Source organism: Hippoglossus stenolepis, chromosome 1, assembly GCF_022539355.2.
Source record: "Hippoglossus stenolepis isolate QCI-W04-F060 chromosome 1, HSTE1.2, whole genome shotgun sequence".
Lineage (NCBI taxonomy): Eukaryota > Metazoa > Chordata > Actinopteri > Pleuronectiformes > Pleuronectidae > Hippoglossus > Hippoglossus stenolepis.
This window is the reverse complement of record NC_061483.1, coordinates 18880402-18899475: the sequence shown is the minus strand read 5'-3', so window position 1 is coordinate 18899475 and position 19074 is coordinate 18880402. Positions and strand designations below refer to the sequence as shown.

Here is a 19074-nt window from a genome sequence, read left to right as displayed (position 1 = left end):
ACAGTAGGTGTGAACTGTTGCGCCCCTCAGCGTCCAGCGAGCTGCAGGTGATTCACAGGTGAGTTCGCTGACGTCATACAGGAAGTGGACACAGTCCGTGGAGTGTTTGTGTGTCGCCGGAGTTGAACGGAATTGGCAGATATTGCTTTGATTCAAAGAAAATATGTGGCGCAGCAGAGAGATGTGCACGTTTGGTGAGTGTTTGGTTACCTGTGCTCCTCCTCCTCGCTGTCGATCTGTAATGTCTCAGCTCCGTGTTTCTCCCTCCGTGGGTTTATCTGACCTCAGGCCTGCAGGTGGGCTCACATCGTTTCGCTTTTAACACTTTGAATGTGAGACCTGTATAAGAGCTGGTAACTCACAGATGGATAATATCGACTCTACCTCCTCTCATCTCTGTGAATAACAGCGATGAGAGATGAACAGAGTCAGAGAAGCTTCTGTATGTAAATGAATCTGTTACTCGTGTATGTCCGCAACTTAAATCTGCATATCAAACGTTTACTACGCCAAATGAAACGTATACTGGAAACAAAGTTCTTCAAAAAAGGAATAAATATATTACCCGATGAGATTTATCTTCTAATATACACTACAACACAGTCTAAAGCTAGATGGATGAAATAGCTCCTAATTTGTTGTAGATACTTTGCTATCAGTGTACATGTCACCCAACAATTAACGACAATTTGTTATGTATACATCTCAAGTTTGATTTGAGGTACTTTAGAAATAATGTTCATATTGCAGGTTTTCCTCAACAGGATACTGACTAGTAAATGTATTTACTTGTAAAATGATCAGCTTAGTGTGTGTCTTAGTCAAATTATTTTTTTTATATTGACATCAAGATTGTTTATATCCAAAAGAATCTTTATCCGACTTTTTAAACTAATCCTGTATCAGTTGGGCCACAACACAGAATGAATGAGTGGTCTTGGGCAAACAGAAATAGTTTTGCTTTGTGTTAAATATTGGCTATGTAGGCGCAGTTTATTAAACTCCTCCATACTTCCTGTTCCAAGCTGTCACGCCATCTTGCTATGAACTGTATTAATAGTATCTTGTGGTGTACGTCTGTCTTCCAGATAAGGACAAAGGGCCAAGGAGGCTGATGAAGAAAGGATTAACTCTCATCCTGGTCGGCCATATTAACTTCATCCTCGGAGCTATTGTCCATGGCAATGTCCTCCGCCACATTTCCAGACCCAGTCAGCATATCACCACTGAATACACTGTCGCCAACATCATCTCTGTCACCTCTGGCCTGCTGGTGAGTGGATAATGTTCCTACCAAGTCATCTGAGCAGATTAGGTGAAGAAACTGAGGAACGTCAGGTTTATAGAACTTTAAAAAGACAAGCAATTTTGTCCATGTTTGACTGTGAAATGGATGTTTCATGAATAAACTGATGTTCAGTCCTCATTCATGTCAGTGACTCTCAGAGCTACAAGTGTAAACTCAGCTATTACAGATCATTTGCTCCTTTAGCTCTGTTAAAGAGCTGTGAATCTTTGTCAGCACAAGACTAAACTTGCCCATTCATAAGGAGCTGGTTTTTCAAACCAGTCACTTGTCGCTTTAGGGCAGACTTCATTACACTGAGGTGTCAGATATACTGCCGGTTGTTGTTGATGATAATGATGTCATGTTTCTTTAAAATACACGCCAACTTCATGTTGTCATTTCAAATTACAGAGCATTGCCAGTGGAATTATTGCCATTGTGGTGTCAAGAAACATCCACGTGTTAAAGCTGGTAAGAATTAGATTTTTTCTCAACAACTGGTCTGGTCACTTCCGTCACTCATCCGTCTAACCTCCTTTTCTCTGTATATGTGATGTTGTCTCTGTGTCTCCAGCAAATAGGACTTCTGATTGTGTCATTCCTGAACGCCCTGCTCTCAGTGGCGTGCTGCACAGGTCTCCTCCTTGCTATTGGTATCACTGTTGCCCAGAGTGGTCAAGGTTTGATGCTGGGGTGCAACGACACACAGGTGCCCATCAACGCTCGGTCACCAGTCAGTGCCCAGTGCCCTTTCGATACAACACGAATTTATGTGAGTGTAAACTTTCCTTTTACAATTGCCTCTATTTAAAAAGCTCTACTCTATCCTTCTGCTTCCTTCACCTTAGTTTTTTTTTTTTACCATAGACTGTTTATAAAGATGGACATGACTGCTCCCCCAATGTAATGTCAAAGGGTTTCGATCGCAAATACATTTTTCTCAAAGATGGTTTCTGTAATTTAGGTAGTTCTTATTATACTGATGTTTGTTTGTGTTCATTTTTCCGGTAAGTATGGTATTAATTATTTATTTGATGCTATAAAAAGAGAGTGAAAGTTAATGATTAATGTTTTTTATAGTTAAAGTCGCAACTTTTGAAGCAAGTGCTCAACCTTGTAGTGTTACTTTATTTCTTTATATTCCATGTCTCCACAACTTTCTGTCTCGTAGGACACCACCCTGTCATTGTGGGTTCCGTGTGCTATCCTGTCAGCGGTTGAGGTTGGACTGTCTCTCTGGTGCTTCATTGTTGGACTGGCTCTCAGGGGGCTGGCACCCTGTGGCAACAGCTACATCAAAGAGCAGGTGTGTCTCTGTAGATATACTGAAGGGATGTATCTGTGGTGTGTGTCTGAATGTCTGTTTGATTAAGACATGCACACACTTGGTCACAGTCAAACACACACATACAATTGTCCACAGATATCTTCTCCCACCTGATCAGTCACTGTAGGTCAAAGGAAAAAACAATCACACTCACTGACTCACTCACAGAGTGAAACAATGTGTTCTCATCAATTCATTCTTCATCCCATCATTCTCTCTTCCAGTTGGAGGAAGAGGCTGAGCGCTCTGCCCATAGCCAACGTCTGATGGGACAGCCCCTCAACCCCGATGCCTAACTGAACAAAAACCATTCAGGAAGGATATAACTCCATGTAGGCACGCACAGCCAAAACCCAAAAGCCATCACTGCACCTCTATTCAGACTAGCACATTTTGCCCTGTATTCAGCTGGGTGAGTGTCACAGTGGAGCAGCGGTGGAATCAGTTCTACGAGTCTAGTTCTTGCTTTGTGGTGTAATGAAGCCTGATTCACAGATGGGTTACCAAACATATATAAACCAAACTGTTTATCTTCTTTGCACAGCTGTGAGAAGGCAGCTGATTTCATCTAGTCTATATGTGCCTGATGAAACCTATAAGTTATAAATTAATTTACAGTGCCACATAAAAAAACCACATCTGTATGTTAAGCTTTTGCATTCCAAAGTGTAGATTCAGTGTGGAAGCTACAGTATGATATCAGTAATCTTTTCAGTCTCATCAGTATCCCTCCTTGGCTGTTTGGGTTCTGCACCACCAGGTATGTTATGCCAAGCATGTCTTTTTTTATATGAAGTATATAAGAACAAAGCTTTGTTCATGAAGAAAGTCCAATTTCATTTCATGCAAAAGTATGAATATTTGAGCTGAGTTCAGGATTATTTTAGCTCGTATAAACCTTTACATTACATTTCAGCCAAATATGTTTATTATCTGTTTAATCAACTGTTTATTGTTAAGTGTATGTATTATATTTTAACTGTTGGCCCTGATTAAAAATTATTTTGTATTGGAGATGTAACCATACTCATCGTTTGTCTACATATATTCACAAATAACACATATATTCACAAATAACACATTTCATCTTAGCCACTAATGCACATTGGTAAATGAGAATGGCCTTTAGAGAATGCATACCAATGCCAAGGAGGCCCATCAGTCACTTTATGTAACCACCTTTAAATTCACTAGATCCAGATTTTTATTTGGATCGGCACCAAATTGCACACACTCATTAATATTACTCCCTTTAACATGTCTGATTATTTTCATCAAGAATCGTTAATAATTTTTCTGAGACATCAACAAAATTTTGAAATCTTGCTATGCTAAAGAGAGTTAAGAAAAATTCCTGAATCGGCCTTCCTATCTGGATCTGCACCAAAATGTAAATACTTTCTTCTTGACCCATATTGCATATTCCCACTTATTTCCGTGGTAATCCTTCCACTAGTTTTTGCGTTGTTCTGCTAACTAACACACAGACAGATAAACAATCAAATGCAGAGGAAAACATAACCTCTTCAGTGGAGGTAACTGCAATGTGAATTAATGTCATGTAAAGTGTGTGATGCAATAAAATACCAAATTATTTTTAATACAGCTTTTATCTTCAAACTAGATTAAACATGCTTTTAGTTTATATTGTTAGATAATCAAAAGTGTTCATAAATGTTCATTAGCATCCACTGTGGCTAATGATGAACATGCCAAAGATACAGCAACTGTACTACCTTTCATGTTTGTTTGTTTTTTGTACTTTTTCATTCTTAATTTTTATCCAAATACATTATTTTTTAACTTGGTGCTAGAATTATTGAATTTCACAAAAAATTATTGACAATCTGTGAAAACGAATGGAGTGATCAAATGATTAAACAATTGAGAGCTACGGTCAGAATTTTTGAATTAAGGACCTAGATTCACCATAGGTCTCATCACACAGTCCAGATTGCTAAAAAGCAGTGGAGTGGGGGTATTAAAATTATGTTTTTATAAAGATGCTCTTTACCCCAGAATTTAAATCAAACTGAACTGCAGCTTAGATGTTTATGGACTGAGCGCCTCTGCACAGTATATGTTGTGGGTTTAATGTCAAGTGGGGTCATTTTAAGAGGTTTAACCAGTATGTGGGCCAGCAGCCTCAGCCCACACCCCCCTACCCACCCACCCACAACCCAACGACAGAGAGGATCAGATCAGATCAGCCATGAAACGGTTAATCTAATGCCGTGCTCAATCGTGTGGAAGGGAATCATAGCACGAAGCACTAATCCTGAGGCTGTAAGGGATAAATATTGACATAGTGTCGAGTGATATCATCACAACATGTCTTTGTGGCTGTTTCAGTCGGCATTGCAATGATGTCACACTAAAAAATAATGAAGGTTCAATTTGAAATCACAGGATGAATATGATGTGTCTTAGGATATTTCAAATTTATTATTATATCGGGAGGAATGAAGTGATCTCAAGTCATGTGACATGATATTCAATGAATGTATTATCATTTTGTTAAGTGCATTTTCATTTGGCTCTTGGACATTGTTATGGAAATAATAGATGTCCCATTGCTAAGGTTTAGAGAATGTAATTCATTTATAATTTTACCCTAATATTTTTTTTTTTCCACAATGATCTTAATATAATCAAATCATTTATTTAGCAAATGGTATCATTATGACATACACTATCCCTGAGCTTGTGTTATTTTCTTGAAATAAATGGAATTGAAGACTGAACCTTTGCTCGACTGTCTCCCTCTCTCTACTGTAAATCTGTCATTGAATTTAATGGATCTAGAACATAATAAAAATTCAGTAATTACTTTATATGTTCAGTGCATACTATATATTGATGCACTGTTGATATACGGTCAACAGGGAATGTTCATAATTTCTTAAACATTTTCATCATTTGAGTGATTACATTTGTGAAATACTTATAGTGGTTAAATGGATAATCCAAAACCTTTGCTGGTTCTATTGTTTGTTTCAAAACAAGGTAAATTGTTACCTAAACAGTTACTAATCTTTCTCCTTTATTCAGTGAAGCTGTAGACTCTCAAACCGTGTATTTTGTGATGTTGATTGAACATTGCTTTTTAAAAACTAATGGGGGTCTTTATTGTTCATTTCGTGATTTTGTTTTATGGTTTTGAAGCAGCAAATGCATTTATGTGTTTTTTATCTTGTTAAAGGAAAACTGTCCCTCCACTGAGCACCATGAGTGAGTTAGTATCTCCAGCCCTTCTGTTTCCACTATCTTTGTTGAGTGTAGTGCTTCTTCACACGCTGTTGTGTGATTTGTGCATCCCAGGCTGGATCCCATTTAACCCACAAAATGGCTTTTATGTGACCTTGAGAATGATGCATGAACCCCTGCTGGCTCTGGAGCCATAGAGGATTGAAGTACACATAAATGCACTGTAGTCACATGCGCGCCATTTAATGCATTAACACGGTAGAGCACATCTGAATGTCAAACAAAGGTGGATGCATCAATATTATTATTCATAAATAACCCCCCTTCGAATCAGGCCCTTAAAGCAGGGAGAAATATGAAAAACACAAACATACACAGCCGGCATTGCTGCTGAAGCTTTGTGTTGTCCACAAAACAGCAAATTGCAGATCATAATTAAAATTCTGTCTTTATTAAGATTAAATACACAACGTGCACATTTTTTTCCTGCACACAAAACCCCCAGTATCTGTGTGTGTTAATACTGTGGTGCACACAGTCCATGCAACACGTCCACTGGGGACCGTTTTGTCGCGTGTCTGCGCGGCCACGCTGAATCCGCGGTCACGATGTGTGGTCTGCACGCTGCAGGGAACCAGCTGCAAACCGAGGAGCGGCAGCGCGGTGCTGCAGTGAGCGGAGCCGGCGGAGCAGCGCCCCAACCGCCCGCTGCCCTTTAAACCAGGTGAGCTGTTCACACATGGGAGGTCACAGAGGAAGTGTGCGATTCGTTCATATCGTCCATTTTCGGGGGAAAGCCAGTCAGACTCTGGATCATGTGCACGAACAGCGCGCTGCGGGGCTGAAGACGCTGCGGTGACACACACTCTCAGCTCCCCAGGATTGATACGCTCTCTCCGCGGTGATCCCCCCCCCCGGCTTGTCACCGTGTGTGGTTCTGTCCTCGGTGCAGCGAGGACGCCCACATTTGAAAGGTTTGTGCTTTAAAAGCTGCTCCTGGCCGAACAGGAAACAGCAGTGGGGACGTTTACATTGACCGTGTTCCTTTTATTATCGATATCCGTTATCGGTAACGTTAACGCTAGCTAACTTGCTACCAGGGTAGCTCGCGCGTAATGGTCGACTGAGCCTTTTGACGCAGGTGTAAGTTCAAACTTAATAACAGAGCGCCTGCATTTGTTTATTTGAACCGCCATGTTTTATTCGCCGAGCTTTTATTCCTCCCTGAAGTTAGTTCTGCGAAGTGAACCGTAAAGACACCGAGCCCTGGAGTGTGAAACATCGCGGGGCAGCGCGACTGTTGCCCGGCCAACCTCACACAAACATGAGAGCGGGGGAGTGTCCGGTCCTCCGCAGGTGCAGCGTCCGCCTCTTCAAACAGGCGCTAGTTGTCGTGGTTTGCTTTGAACGTGTCTTCATTAGTCTGCAGGCGGTGAAGACGTGGAGATAATGTGACACTGCGCCTTTTTTTTAGACTCTCAAACAGTCTGCCACGTTGTTTCAGAGACCTCTCACCAGGTGTTTTAATCCTGACTCGTGTAGGAACAAGGGTGTGGCAGATCAGAGACCAAACCTGATACAGTGCAACTTTACTCCATGCAAACCATCTCTCTCTCTCTCTGCTTGTTTTGATCAGGCTTTGTGTCTTCTTTTCTAAACCTGCAGGACCTGCTTGATGAATCCAATCCAGTGTGGCAACTGCATGTGGAAAGGCAGCATTTTGGGACTTGCAGAGGAATCAACAAGCTCCTGTGGAGGATGGTGACATATGGATGTGGACTCTGGATCTCAGGTGATTCTTCAAAATATTACTTGAAACAGCAAGAGTGAGGAAAGGAAGAGACACTCAACAGAGAGCCCCAGCAGACGTCTGTTATTCCAGGGACATGCTCCCAGTTTGGGGATGGAACAAAAGGAATCTGTGTTTGACCGTGGGAGCACCAGGAAATGGAGAGGCATCATGTTATTTTTGACTGAGAAATAACTAACATTTTGAAATATTTAAATTCATCCATGGCCTACAGATGAATTTATACTCTGCCGCATGTGATGCTGGGGGTCTATTTCCCGAGTGTACCCACCTCCTCTGCGGACTCAACTGCTTCTCATGTTAAGGAACTTTAGAAATAAATTCAGCATGTCATTCAGTGACCTTCTGGGCGATGAGGAAGTCACCAGTATGAGCCACCGTGGAGAAATGTCGGACATTAAGACGCAAGTTGGAAGAGGATGTGTGAAAGACTGGTTTTCCCAAACGACAACAGTCTACTGCAGACAGCGAGTATCTGTCTGTTTGTCTTTCCCCCTCATCTCTATGGTCCTACTACTCCTCTCCCTGGTTACACCCGCTCTGTCCATTCACATGGAGTCTGTAGAGAGCCACAGTGAGTTCAGCTGTGAGCCCATCAAGCTGAGAATGTGCCAGGATCTGCCTTACAACACCACCTTCATGCCCAATCTACTGAACCACTATGACCAGCAGACGGCCGCTCTGGCCATGGAGGTAGGTTGTTTGTGTGTGTGTCATTCAGGCAGTGCATGCTGCATGTATCAGTATCACAGCACATGGGGAAATTTGATAGCTGCTTCTAAGATTACACAGTGCTCATAAAACATACACATTGAAGCAGAATATAAATTTACCATTTACTGCAAATGTACATATTTCTTTGTCTTGGTGACAAAAAGAAACATCCACAAAGCGACTGCCTGCTGTTTCACATTGTAGTGTCACACCTGCTGAGGACAAAAGAAGCTCACATACAGTGTAAACAGACCATGTCAGAGACGAGTGTAGCTCAGAAACCATCGTATCTGACATGTTAAATTCATTGACAATTTTAAATAAAAAATATTGTGGCCTAAGGTCAAAAGATATTAAACTCTATATATATATATATATATATATATCATAACTAAATCCACCTCAGGCAGATTAGTGATTTTAATGTACTGGATCAAAGCAGGTTTGTAATTTGAGTGTATTTTATTACATCCCCCGCAAGCATAACACACTACACCCTATCAACCTACAAATTACCCATATCCTTTATCCTCAGAATACAGCAAAGGTTTGCACAGATACAAATGAATCTCACACAATGGTTTTTTTTTTTAAGATTCCAGAACAAATTGTCTACATGGAAGCACGCTTGTTGTGAAGGGGCTTTTCACATAGGCGTGGAATATCAAAGAGTTGACAGGAGCAGTGAAACACCCGAGAAAAAGGTGACAGTCAGTGTAGCCTCCTCACGTTACAGCTCCATCTTCTCAGCACACGTTACTGCTCATGTAGACAAAGATGAATGTATGGACTCACTCACACACTCATGAGTTTTTATTGAATGTGAACAGTAGCTGATAAGACAGAAGTTGCCATCTGAGAAGCAGCAGTTTCAGAAAAATATAAATTACAATGAGGTGCTTGTGTGACTGATAATTCCAAAGCATTGGTTTTAAGGAAAAGAAGGGGGGAAATGCAGTGTTGCACACAGTCTGAGTGCAGTACTGACACAAACTATCCATCTTTATCATGTTACCTCTTTTTCCTACTCCTTTGTTACTCCCCAGATAGGGAGGGAGTGCGCAGAGCAAGGTGTTGCTCAATAACGAAACGTAATTACCTGTTTGCAGTTAAGTGTTTGTCAGTACTGTCTATGGGATCTGGACACGTTTGGGTGTGTTCGTTTGATTAAACTACTGTAGGGCTACCTAGTAATTTCGGATCTGTAAAAGAAGATAATTTCTTTTCAAACAAAGAATAAACAGAGAGACAAGATCCCTACAGGCAAGACCCAGCCTGTTTTAGAGGCCAAGTCAGGTTGAGATAATTCAATATCCGGACCTTTTATTTTAACACATCTATCTGTGTCTTCATCCATTCAAATGTCTGTAGATGTCCGTCCCACTACACATACAGTACGGGCTGGCATAGCGTGAGCCATGTTTTGGCTACCATGCAACTGTGTTGATGGTTTGAAGGAACACAGAAGGATAGCAAATATCCAATGAAATAAATCTGCCCCCAGCTGTTCGTAGTTGGCATATTATATTACCCCTGTTGAAAAGCAGATGAATTTTGACAAGGCCACCGCTCCCTGTGCACTTTGCGTGTTTAATCTTGAAAGATTTTTATTTTGAGTTAAATGTTAATGTTTTCCCATGTTAGATGAATCAGTCAAAAGATCATGCCTAAATTTGATGTGCTGTTACATGAATATTTAATCACAGAACAGGTTTTTCAACATTTTGCAGTGCAGGAGACTGTCAAGATCACAAGTGTCAGATCCTCCTTTTTTGCTCCCTTTAGAGAATAGTGGATGAAGATGCAGCTTTAACAGTTCAACAGCTATATTTCGAATAGAGAGCAACGCATTTTGAATCTGCTCAGTGGGTTTTCTAAGGTGCTGACAACCCTATTGTTATAGGATTCACTCGGCACATTAAGGACCATGCAAATGTTTAAATCAAGTCAATTCCCCAATGTCATGTCAAAACACGCTGTGTCAGGGATTGTGAGAGGCATCTGTTGTTGAACTTGATTTGACCCAGAATAAGAAGTAACTGACACCCTCCGTCCCTCCAGTCATGGAAGAGACAGCTTTCTGAAGATGGTTGTGTAGCAACATGAGCCCCGTTAGTGTTCCTGCTCTGGTCTGCTTTGACCAGGCATGGAAGTCCTGGTGGGAACCCTGGTGGAAATGTAATAATATATCTCATGGGACACTGGCTGCATAATACCAACTTGTGTGTGTGTGTGTGTACAGAGCAACCGAGACATGCATCCACATCTTGGTATGAGTGTTCAAGCGAATCTGTTACTGGTCTAAAAAAATCTCGTGTTTTTTGTAAGGATTCCACATTTTCTTTCACGTCGTGCTTTAGTAATTAACATCTACAAGGTTATTGTTGTATTGTCATGTTTAGATAATATAGAATATCCACATTTAATTAAAACTAATATTTCCGTTGCATGTTGCAGTAGAAAACTATCAATGGGAAATGGGATATTTAAATGATTTCCAGCAGAAAAAAACTATTTCTAGTTAATTCTGCATATTCCTACGTGTCCATATAAAGAATGTTTTCACCCCTGTCCATTTGTTTGATGGATGATTTGCATGTTTGTTTGTAAGCAAGATGACACAAACACAACTGAACAGTTTTCCACGGAGCTTGGTGGAAGGATGTGGTATGCTTCAGGGAAGAACCCAGTCATTTTGGTGTGGAATGCGGAACAGGAGGCGGATCAAGGAATGTTTTATACTTTTTTAAACATTGCAAGATAGGGTGTTTTTTGTTGTTGACATTTTTATGAATTTCTAAAGAATCGATAGAGAGATCTTGATGAAAAAGCTCCGGCATATTTAGGGGACTGATCAATTTGGTACAGTTGGATTTAAATCAAGCGGACTGTTGGGCCTTGGTGGAGGTGTGCACTATACTGAGTGCTATTCTATTTTTATTGTGGTTTGGTGAAATCCAAATGGATTTGTATAGAAAATTTGTGACATTTGTTTGAGAGTTCCTGATTTTCGTTAGTCTGTCCATCAACATTAGTGTTTGCTTAGTTTTACAACATTAAAGCTAAAATCCTTGCTTACACTCAGAGGCTTTTTATCTATAAAGATGAGGCCTCTGAAGCCAGATCTAATTTATAATATGCCCTACAATGTAGTATGGCTTTTCAAGTACAGACGTTTTTCAGAAAGGGACAGTGGAGATGATGAGGGATTCAGAAACATCAATTAGTTTTTCTGTTTGTGTGTTTTACTCGTTGTAAAAAACAACTGCTGCCAGACTGGCCTGTCGTATTGCAGATTCCTTAACTGAACTGGAGCCATTGTCGGCAGCTGTTGTTTTTAGGTCATATCACACGATGAATATTTGCTCTGCCTCAGTGGCAAAGCTCTCTTGTCTTTCTCCCGTAGTAGATTGATCCTTCTAGTCATGATGCTAACATGTTGTTGTGATTCGTCTTTCAATCATAGGTTGAGACACATTCAAGCCCTGGGTTGAAAAAATCCTCTATTGTGGTGATATGACCTTGGTGAATCCTCAGTCTTGACTGACACTGGAAATATTGCCTTTCTCCTTCTTCCTTTTAGATTCCAAGCTAAGCCAAAAATGGAATATCCTCAAGTGTTTGAAATGATTAACATGTGAGGCCTCGTTTATTCAATGTTTGAGTGACAGGTTTCATGTATAGATCTTTTTTTTCTTTTTTGTAATTGCTGAGTTGGGCTAAGGACTGACTGAATACTCATATTGTGTGTGTGTGTGTGTGTGTGTGTGTGTGTGTGTGTGTGTGTGTGTGTGTGTGTGTGTGTGTGTGTGTGTGTGTGTGTGTGTGTGTGTGTGTGTGTGTGTGTGTGTGTGTGTGTGTGTGTGTGTGTGTGTGTTTTAGAGAGGGAGAGTGACAGGAGAGGTTAACGGTGCCAGCTGTCATCTCTCACTACTGCTAACTAACTGCTAATCTCTCTCTCAGTTCCACAATGAAGACATTGATTCCCATAGACCAACCTCCACCCCATCTGCCATAATAGTCAATTAAACCTGAGCGAAGAGGGTGAGACAGTATGAAACATAAGAGGGGAAGTGGAAATGTCTTTCAAATAGGAGTGTTTAAATGGTGTAATGATTTACTTGGGAATATTGTTTTTCTGTGTGTGTCTGCATGCTTGCATGTTTAAATGCTTTTGTGACTGCATGTTACTTAGGACATCAGACTAAGGCCATATGCCTGTGCTGTCCAGCTGCCACTGCGTGTTATGGTTCCCAGAGGATGTGCTGCAGGTTGTGACATAGTTGAGGTCTATGTTAGACACAGAGATTTAGATGCATGACATCATCGGGATTGTGTGTCTTCACTAAGAGATGGAAATTGATCACATGGCATGAACATAATGCTACAAGTCAAGGTTTTCCCCCTTTAAAAGCACAATTACATTTTTGTAAAAGAAAAATGTTTCCTCAAATTACATATTCTACTCTTTATCTTATATATAATATTAGAATTACATAAAACATAATGCTTCCCTTTGACTGTCAGTAAGTTTTGAGGAAAATGCTTGACATGTAATCGACTGTTAATTATATATTATACTGTATATTATACATTTTTAAAAATGTCTGTGTTTAGATAATGTGGTGTCTTGTGTTAAGAGTTTAGTTTGGTATGTTGCACGTTATCTGTCCACAGGCAAGTAAACACAAAAAAAACTCCTGCTAAAGAACTCAAGACCACCTCTGTGATAGTTACTGCAACAATATGTGTCTTCAGGACCACATTTTGCCTTGAGCGCACATACACACACGCACACACACAAAAGGTGAAAACAATACCAGCCACTCTGTCATGGCTGAAAATAAATGAATTGGCACGCATCATGCGAGTGTTGCCATGCCTGAGGCCTCTGGAGCCCAGATGTCTGCTCGGTCAGGGACTTTCCTCATTCATTAGGTAGATCGTTGTCTTCCTCCTTTTGGTGTAATTAAAGTGAGATAGAGGGAATTCTTTGCCATTAACAGTCATTAACTGGATATCTTTGTGATTCCTCCTGATGTCACATACATTTAATTCAGTTATTTAAATAATTGAGACAGAAATGATAAAACTAGAGAGGCTGGTTTTACATCCTTACAAATCAGTTAAAAAAACAAAACTTCTTCATTTTAGAATTTATTTTTGTTGTATAAAAACAGCATATATTCTCTTACTGGCTTTACAATACAAGAGTTTTGCTGTATGTGAAGCTTGCAATGTCAGAGAGCAGAGAGTTGCTAAGACTTCAGTTCCCTAAGCAAGGAGGTTGTTTTTTCACACCTGTTTGTTGTTTGTTGGTTCTTATGTTTGGTTTTAAGCAAGATTACACAAATACTACTGGGCGGATTACCATGAAACTTGGTGGAAGGATGTGGTATGGGTCAGGGAAGAACCAATTAAATTGTGTGGATCTGGATCAGGGAGCTGAAAATAAAGCTCATAAAATGATTTCCATAAATCAAATATAACTCAACTAATTAAGAATAGCATATTTTAGCCAGAATTGTTATTGTTATTCAAGATAAAAAAAAAAGTAGTTTAATTTAAGAAAAAACATGCAATTTAAATGTAATTTCATCAACCTTGTGATTTTCCCACATGACCTGAGGTTGCAGCAGGTTAATTTAGAACATCATAGGGTACATAACAACATGCGCACAAAGGGAATTACTTAACTTACTCAAATCACAATCCTTTGTGGTAATGGGGGTCCTAAGTCCCTGGTACCGTTATTTTGGGGGTCGAAGCCTGAAAAGTTTGGGAAACCCGGTCTGAAAGAATACTTCCCGAGTACTCTTTGCTTTCATTATACCTCATTGAGGTTTTCTGGACAACTCTGACAGAATCTTTGTTGTTTGGATGCTGAGTGAAAGCGGTTAGAAAGCCCCTGGTCTAATAAAGAGTGAAATACTTTGTTGGCTTAGGTTTGGGGCACAATAGAGCACAGTGTTTGTAAAGCAAATAGACAGCAACCCTAGCTCTGCTCGAATGAATCTAGAGCTGTCAGTCACTATATTTACATGCACAGCACAAAACCAGGTAATTGGAGAAATCGAATTTGGGCATAAAATTCATGAAAATTCAAATACACATTCACCTGTGTGGTCATTACATTTCAGATTCGGAATCCCCTTTTTAAAGCAACGTGGTCATGAAGTGTATTACAGCTTAAGGAGTTCTTTTTTCTCTCTTTTGCTAATGAAGGATTCAGACTAACAGAGCAGGCTCTCCAAATAGGTTGAACAGGTTTTCTTACTGTGTGCATGTGCCTGACATTTACAGTCTCCCGTTCTTCCATGGAAACCAGCTAATTTAGATGTATTTATTTTATAGTGAGTGTAGAATTATCAAGGATCCACTGCTACATGTAATTGTGTTTTCTTTCATTCTACCATCCAAGCAGTTTCCTCAACAGAAAGCGCTATTCACTGTGTTTCCGTTAAACTCTTACCTTGAGTAATGGAACCAGGGTTTTCTTCATATACATTAAAGTACTGCAGAAAGCTGGCAGTAACTTCACCACTTAAGTGCATGTAAACACAGTCAGGCATTCACCCTTCATTTAGCACGGCTCTGGTTACACATTCAAGTGGCAATTTGACAGTAATGTGATGCTAATATAGTAAATTAGAAGAAAATGATACTCAACTGAAATTATCGACAGTTGAAAGCCCTTTTGATCAAAAAAGGTTTTTCAGTAATAGTTGGTTATTGGTGGGGAGAAAAAAAAATCTAATTTTAGAAAAGGCTCACAGTGGGAGTTGTCACTTCAGGGAGCCTGAAACTTAATCTGCTCTTAAAATTTCCTTTCAAGATTTGCATATTATTATTTTATTTCCTTTTCTTGGCTATGTTATTATGCAGATACATTACTGCAGTCATGTGAACTATTGAGGATCACAAGCCTTTGTTGAAAAAAAATCTAAATTGTAAACACTCATAAATAACAGTCCCGTAGATATGTATGCCTTTTCATCAAGCTCCATGAATTTCTCCCTGGGAAAATAGTGAAAAATGTCAAAAAACACCCTATGTCACAATGTTAAAGAAAGAGGAGAAATCCAGATCTACCCTAAAATGTAATAATAATATAACTTTATTTGTATAGCCAATATCTAAACAAGGTTACAAAGTGCTTCACAAAATCCATGGCAAAAAAAGAATGAACTAAAATAAAAGGTATTCAGTTAAATTTTAAGCGCCAAATCATAACATATTAAAATTTTGATGCGGTCTTTTGACTTTGGTCAAACGATCTAAACATTTTCTGTACAGCCCTCAACCTGTTACTGCTGTCTTAATCTGAGCCCCTCTCCCCCATATTTAAATATTTATAGTATAATTATCAAATCATACTGTATTCCTGTTGTCTGTATTCAGCCCCCCATCACAAGGAAGACAAGAGAAGAGAGGGGTATCATACCGAACCCCTAACGACAGAGATTTAGTCAGTTGACAAATCCACGCAGGGCGCGGGAACCTCGCCGCCGGAACCCTCGGAACTGCACAACAACCTACAACCGGCATACAGTAGTGAACACGTTTCACACAGCTGGCAGTGAAGACGCGCTCCCGGCTGTTCACACGAGCATTTCTCCCTGGTCAGCCCCATAGCTGTATAGTGATCTCTCTTTACAATCCGGGTACGGTCCTCTGCTGCACAAATTCCAGCGCGGAGGCGCCGCAGCGGCTCTGATCAGACAAGCCTGGAAGCGCTGACAGATGTCAAACCAGTGCGCTGCCGGCAACCGGGAGTGGACGGAGTATTTACTACCAGGATCGTCGCTCAAGCATGACGTTTGCTAGAGAACTATAACAATGTTTTCCCAAGTTTTGTGGTGACATGCCAATACCACATAACTGAAGCACAACAAGTGAACATGTATGTCCCTAAGGTTAAGACTTTACAATTTATAGAGAAACCCAACAGTTCCAGCTGTAATGGGTTCTTTCTTGGTCCGTCTCATCCTTCCAAGTTTTTTGGAAATACGCTCAGTATTCCGTAAACCTGCTGACAAACAAACAATCAAATTAACGGTCGGTAGCAGAACAGACCCTCCGTGGCGGAGGAAACAATGTAATGTAATATGATGATAGGCAGGCAGTTAAATCTGAAAAGACATTTAAGAATATTTCATATCCCACCTTTGTGTCCCACCACCTCGGAAAGTATTTACCATTGCCGCTCATCTTATTATGGTACTGAGAAAATTTGATTGAATGTTCGTCAAACTGCTATTTGAGTTGTGAGAGTTGATAGATTGAACCGTGGTCGGTACTAAAAACAGGAAGGACAAAGAGGGCAAGAGAGCAAAGACTGAATGTCAGTGACTATACAGAGGAAATACTGACAAGGTGACAGGTTGTGTAAAGTCTTCAGACCCTACTGTCTCCAGTGTTTGTGTTTCTCCCGCATGGGGTCCTGTCCTTCAAAATAAGACTCCTCTTTCTAAGAAGGGCCACCCTGAGGCCACCGGGTCCCCACAACAGAGAACGTGTCTGTGCCAAGTCTAAAGAGTTCGGGGTTATTGTGTGTAAGTGTGGTCTGTTTTTTCCGTCTGTGTGTGAATACGAAGAGAGAATTAGGTTTTATAGAGGTGTGTTTTTGTGAGTGTGTAATTGCTTGGTTGTGCTGTGTGTGGATCTGTGTGTGTGTGTGCATGTGTGTGCGTTCACGCTGTTCAGTGCATCTGAAGAGGCTTACCCTATTCTATGTGGCGGAGACAGACAGGTCCTCATTCAGTTTTAAAGTTCCTTTTTTTCTGCTGAACTCTTGATTATCCTGCTCATTCTGACGGAGTCTATTGAGACTGCTAGCCCAAATAAAGCAATCATTTATTTATGCACAGAACAAAGGCACTGCCTGGTGCTGTTTTTTGGCAGGCCGTTCCCATCAGCATAGCTGCCACTACTGCTTATCCAGCCTCACAATGCTCACTAAAGAGAGATTTGAGGAAAGATTCAAGAGACTTTTCATTGTTCAAATACTGCCCTGTAGCCCACTGTAAATATAACACTGGGTTCCATTACAACTGTATGAAATAGTGGTGTAGGCCATTTTTTTCCCTAACCTTATAATATTTTCAGTGTGTAGGCATTGCCATTATGTTGCCAATGTAACGGCATCAGATCACATGAAAAAAGGAAATATACTTATGTTCTACCATTTCCTCCTTTTCTAACTTTTAATTTCAATTATATTGTCAGCATAGGACCAGAACTGCAAGGTCTGTAAGCATTGCTTACAATATCAACTGTGTGTTATTTTGCCAATTTACACGTTCATTGCTGAAGTAATAAAAATCAAATAGGGCAAAACACCACGCAATTATCTGACAAATTGAAATTCCTTAATTTGTTTGAACAAATTGTAAAAGATATTCAATTAAGAATTCTATAAAAATGATTTTTAAATATTTGGTAGGAGCAATGTGTAAGTAAGAAATAATAAGTTATTTTAAAAGCCCTCTCTTTCCTCTTTCCACCACCGATTAATTTGGATGTCCATATCTACACAAATTAATGTGTATTAACCAGTGTTCTGGTTCTTTAGTCCAGGACTCGGTCACAAGTCTGAATTAAGTCCTATTTTTAAAGACTCGTGCCTCAACACTGATACGGATGATTTTATAGTACTTAACAGTTTAATACAAGAACATTATTTGGAAAATGCAATCAAACACATTTCATAGAACTCCAGTTACTAAAAGTTAGTCCACATCTTCCAGCCAATCAGAATCGAGAATTCTCTGTAATTCTCGATCCGATTAATCTGTCACCTGGCCAGCTCTGTATCCCTCCTTTGACCCTCCCTGAATCTGTGTGATGAATATTATGGATTCTGTGGTTTTGTACTGTGATCTAACCATTCATTTGGCACAGAGCCCTGCAGTGTTCGGCTCTGATACGACACATAAATATAGGTTATCCATGTCTTATGGTCTTAATCTGAACCCATGACCCAGCCTGGGGTGTGTGTGTGTGTGTGTGTGTGTGTGTGTGTGTGTGTGTGTGTGTGTGTGTGTGTGTGTGTGTGTGTGTGTGTGTGTGTGTGTGTGTGTGTGTGTGTGTGTGTGTGTGTGTGTGTGTGTGTGTGTGTGTGTGTGTGTGTGTGTGTGTGTGTGTGATGTTTAACCCTCACTGCTAAGCCCAACTCCACACTAACGTACACATGCACACACACACCATTGATCCCTTCTCACGCAAAGCCACTCAACAAAAGGCAGAAAGAACATTTTCAGCATACTGCAGATCAGGAACAGCGTCAGCATTAAGAGCTCTAGTGCTACTAATTGTACACTTATCGAGCCACATGCACCTTTCCACTTTACTAAAATAGCTCCCATATAAATGCAAAAAAGCACAAGGATTTTTAAACGGGTAAAATAAGTGCAAGCTGAGACAGGTAGACTACCTTCAAACCTTTTGACTCACTCACCTTTGAGACATCTTTCATTTTGATTTCAGAAAATAAGGTTACTTGTATTGCAGTTCCACAATCACCAGTACCACCAACTAGTTGAATTCTGTTTATATGCAAAACATTGTTTAAACTGAACCAGTTCCAAATAATGGATGGAGCATCATTTTTATTAACAAATTCACTGGTTGCCAGGCAGTGAGTTGCTCGTCTCCTTGTGTACATCCATTTTCTATCTGCTCCAACTCTTTGGATGCACTACCCCAGCTCCAGCCTCCTACTCACTC

General features: G+C 40.2%; 2 protein-coding genes across 2 annotated transcripts in view; both read left to right on the top strand.

Moving 5' to 3' along the window:
- The first annotated feature begins 62 nt into the window (after nt 1-62).
- On the top strand, nt 63-3629 carry LOC118113871 (keratinocyte-associated protein 3). Its single transcript, XM_035163963.2, has 6 exons — nt 63-194; nt 1089-1273; nt 1700-1759; nt 1863-2060; nt 2460-2594; nt 2840-3629. The coding sequence occupies exons 1-6, from the start codon at nt 164-166 to the stop codon at nt 2909-2911; spliced, it is 681 nt and encodes a 226-aa protein (XP_035019854.1). The 5' UTR covers nt 63-163; the 3' UTR covers nt 2912-3629.
- Nucleotides 3630-6395: 2766 nt separating this feature from the next.
- Nucleotides 6396-19074, top strand: part of LOC118113477 (frizzled-3) — a 31961-nt gene continuing 19282 nt past the window's right edge. Inside the window, 2 exon segments of the mRNA XM_035163265.2 lie at nt 6396-6546; nt 7488-8325. Coding sequence (XP_035019156.2) covers nt 7930-8325 — 396 coding nt within the window. The 5' untranslated portion in view covers nt 6396-6546; nt 7488-7929.

What these genes read in the sequence shown, in the direction of transcription:
- LOC118113871 (XM_035163963.2), top strand. Translation starts at nt 164, where the DNA reads ATGTGGCGCAGCAGAGAGATGTGCACGTTTG. An exon ending in ACATCCACGTGTTAAAGCTG is followed by an intron (nt 1,760 to 1,862) that starts GTAAGAATTAGA and finishes CTGTGTCTCCAG; the next exon opens with CAAATAGGACTTCTGATTGT. An exon ending in TCGATACAACACGAATTTAT is followed by an intron (nt 2,061 to 2,459) that starts GTGAGTGTAAAC and finishes TCTGTCTCGTAG; the next exon opens with GACACCACCCTGTCATTGTG.